This window comes from Brienomyrus brachyistius, chromosome 17, assembly GCF_023856365.1.
Source record: "Brienomyrus brachyistius isolate T26 chromosome 17, BBRACH_0.4, whole genome shotgun sequence".
NCBI lineage: Eukaryota > Metazoa > Chordata > Actinopteri > Osteoglossiformes > Mormyridae > Brienomyrus > Brienomyrus brachyistius.
This window is the reverse complement of record NC_064549.1, coordinates 21,503,997-21,508,005: the sequence shown is the minus strand read 5'-3', so window position 1 is coordinate 21,508,005 and position 4,009 is coordinate 21,503,997. Positions and strand designations below refer to the sequence as shown.

Below are 4,009 nucleotides of genomic sequence, written 5' to 3'. Positions count from 1 at the left end.
ATGTTGCTTGTGTTAATACTGCTTTGATTTTGAGGATGAAGTCTGAAGTGTAGGTGACATGCAGAAGCATGCAATTTGACGTTTGGGGATTGTAGTTTTTAATGGGACAATTTGAATAAGGAATACTGGTGATATGCTTTTTAAGGGGACAGCACACGAAAATTATAATACAGAGTATTAAAAGAACCGCTCTTTAAAGGAACTGAATTATCTTAGTGTATTTTACATCACAAGCACTCTCGGTCCGTTGGGGAGTCCGTCCCACTGTACTTGGAGAATGCTGCCATGCATTAATCATAAATTTCATTCAGTTGTGCGACAGAAGTTCCCTTCTAATGTTTTCTTCAACATAACAAAGTCCCACGGTAACAAAAGCGCTGAGGCCAGGATCGTTAATTGCAATGTGGGGAATGCAGACCAGCTGGGGTGGGGGATCGTGCTCAGTCACGGTAAAAGGCAAACGGGTAAATTGTGAATACGCTCTTAATCTAACTACAGCTTCTTGAATTGTGGGAGGCGTGTGTAACATAACGTTGTTCCACATACCAATATCACTACGTATCGGTATCGCAAAACAAAGTTTTAAATGTTAAGATTCTGTCATTCTGAAAATCAGAGTATTTAAGACATTATGTTACATAGCGATTTGTGGAGATAAATGCCCTCGGACAGTAGCGTTCATTTCATATTAAGTCTCTTTAAGTCATTGTTTTATGTTATGCAGGATGAATGTGCGAATTTTAATTAATCATCCTTTAAGGGTTATATGCTTACGGTGTTGTATACTATTCTCGGTGAACAAGTTAACTTGTAAAAGTCTGTTCCTCTAATTATAGAATAATATATAGAATAATTATACAAGAGCTATAATTATTATGATGTTATTATTTAATTGTGTGGGCCGTGTTGCTTGATTACATTTGACTCTTCGGCACGTGGGACGCTGCCGGTTTGAAAGACGCAGCTTCACTTGTTTTCTGCACCAAGATGACGAGGTACGTTGCTTTTCTGCTCCCATTTTATCGGATAATTTTTCTTATTTAGTATCTGTCAAATTTGCATGTATATTAAAATATGTTTGGTGAGTAAAGTCAGTATATTGCTTTTAAATAAAGTGATTTTGTTCCGGGGTACAATGTTAATTATATTTAAATTTTATGCGCAAAGTGTAGTTGATATTTCGCTTTTCCGCGTGCGCTTTACTGCGCTTAAGTAAATAATTGCGCTTGCTTGTGAGTAAATTAGTTCATTGCTTTTAAATAAAGTGAATATTGTTGCGGGCTACTGTGTTGGTTATATTTAAATTTTATGTGCAAGTCGGCTAGTTTCCTGTGCCGCAAAGTCTAGATGATATTTCACTTTTGCACGTGCGCTTTCCCGCGCTTTCATGTTGCATTCGGAAGAGGATGCGGGTGGTTGCGCTCGGTGCTGCCTACAGCAATGATATTCCAGCAGACCAGGAGAGGGCAGATGTATTGCAACAAACACAGATAAAAGTAGTGAAGCAAGACCTGAAAAGTTTGTTTGGTGACTAAAATCAGTATATTGCCATTTAGTAAAATTTAAAATTGTTCCAGGCTTCTTTCTTGATTATATGTAAATTGTATGTGAAAGTTAACTAGTTTCCTATGCTATAATGCAGTTGTTCATTGCGAAGGTGTCAGTGCAGAACTGAATTCCATGTGCCAGGAGTGACTGACAGCTCTATTGTATTGCTTGTGTGTTTTTCCTCATTCAGAAACAAACGAATTGCAAAAGCTGTCAGCTGGAGCAACGATCGATACTGGGCAACTTGGGACAAGTGGATGGAAGTGATTGACTGGGAAGATGAGGAAGAGCTGTGCTCCCCAGCAGAATCACCCTCTGACCAGGCTGACCGTTCCATCGTGTCACACACCCGAAAGCCAATTGCCAAGGCAGTTAGCTGGACGGATGATGTGTATTGGGCAGCCTGGGACAAGTGGGATGAGATCATCTGCTGGGGTGAAGAAGGAGAGTGCTCCCCAGCAACTCCACCCATCAACCAGCCTGGGAGGGATAAGGGGTTAGACATGCATGGGTTAGAGGTTTTTCTGTTAAATGAAAGGACAGTCTCCATAAAGCCTGCAGATGACCACCAAGACAGGCTGAAAATAGGAGCCGTAGTGGTCGACCTCTGCCAGTTTGAGCTAGATGGTGTAAATGATAAATTTGAAATTGTCGAAATACAAATTGGAGAGGTCAAATTGGAGGAGACTGCAGAGAGGGGTTTTAATTCAGAATTTGAATTGGAAATTTTGGATGTGGAGATAGAGGTTGTAGACAGTGAATTCCAGCTGAATGCTCTTAATTGGGAAATTGCTGGAACTAAAGTGGACAAATTATTAGTGGAACACCTGAACATAAATAATCTAGAAGCAGGCAGTGTGAAGGTGTCCACATCAAATGGGAATGTGGTATATGTCAATGGTATGTGAGTGTGTTTGGTAATGATGGGTGTGAATGGTGTGTGTAAGTGGTGTGTGTGTGTGTGTGTGTGTATGAGAATGGTGATTGAATGGTGTGTGTGAGGTAATGGCGTGTGAGTGAATGGTGTGTGTGAGTGACAGGTGTGTGAATGGTGTGTGTGAGGTAATGGCATGTGTGAGTGAGTGTGAGTGGTAATGGCGTGTGTGAGTGAATGGTGTGTGTGAGTATATGGTGTATGTGAATGGTCTATGTGTGTGTGAATGGGGAGTGAATGGTGTGTGAGTGACTGGTGTGTGTCTGGTGTTTATGAATGGTGTGTGTGAGTGAATGCTGTGTGAATGGTGTTTATGAATGGTGTGTGTGTGAGTGAATGCTGTGTGAGTGACTGGTGTGTGAATGGTGTTTATGAATGGTGTGTGAATGAATGGTGAGTTTTTGTGTGTGTGTTTGTGTGTGTGTGTGTGTGAATGATCTGTGTGTGTGAGCCTGCCCTGTGATGGGTTGGTGTCCCATCCTGGGTTGTTCCCTGCCTCGTGCCTGTAGCCTCTGGGATCCATCTGACCGCCTGTTCCAAAAGGCAAATTGATCCCCACATCCCTGAACAGGAGAAGCGGTTTTAGAAAATGGATAAATGTTCCCAGAGGTGTGAGGCAACAGTGCTAACCACTGTACCATGCATATGTATAGGATATGTAGAAGAATACCTGTTGCAGTTATCTGATGTGTGTGTTTTTCACTCTCCCTGCCGGCCCCTGGAGGTTTGGGCTTCCCCTTTGAGTCTGGTGCCTCCCAAGGTTTCTTCCTTCTAGGGAGTTTTTCCTTGCCACTGTCGCCTATGGCTTACTCACTGGGGGCTTTGGGTGGGGGTGCTCTAAAGCGCTTTGAGACAATGTAATGTTGTGATATCGTGCTATACTTTGTTGTGTAATTTTCTATTTACTCATGCAAATAAATAATTGTTTGATAACAAAAAGCACTTGTTTCATTCTTTTTACTGCGAGCATATCAGTCACTTCCCTTGTGCTCCTGCATTCAAAAATGAAAGTTTGTCCTGCCCTGCACTTAATTGCCATGGATTCTACGGGAATGCAGACCTCTACTTTGGTGGAATCCTGCTGTTGTTGTAGATGGTCTGCTCAAACGCTTTCACATTGTGTACAAGCAGATTTGTTTCTGTATCTCTGTAGAGAAGCATTCTTTTCTTCTACCTGGCAAATCCACAAATATAATAGCAATCCACCAAGGTGCAAGTGCACCTAGCTCTTAAAGAAAATGTTAGAAAAAATTAGTTTATAGCATGTTTAAACCATAAACACAGCAGTGACTGAGTACATCCCTTGTGGACCAGGCGCCTGGCTTTGACTATTTTTCTGCCATTAAACTAGCAAAGGTGGCTTGGCCATGACGTAAAATAACTTGTGCCTTTAAATTGTTAAAAAAAAGTCCTGTGTGTTGTAAAGTGAGGTATGAAACAGATACCAGGTCGTTTCAGTAACGGTCAGCGTACGTTTTCTTCATGTGATTTTGTGGTTTCAAATGTTTCATTGGAATCAATAGTATT

The 4,009-nt window shown here is 41.4% G+C and overlaps 1 protein-coding gene across 1 annotated transcript; it reads left to right on the top strand.

The window, feature by feature from the left end:
• The first annotated feature begins 987 nt into the window (after positions 1-987).
• On the top strand, positions 988-3,421 carry LOC125711816 (uncharacterized). The gene is made up of 2 exons (XM_048981191.1): positions 988-995; positions 1,739-3,421. The coding sequence occupies exons 1-2, from the start codon at positions 988-990 to the stop codon at positions 2,454-2,456; spliced, it is 726 nt and encodes a 241-aa protein (XP_048837148.1). The 3' UTR covers positions 2,457-3,421.
• Positions 3,422-4,009: the final 588 nt, after the last annotated feature.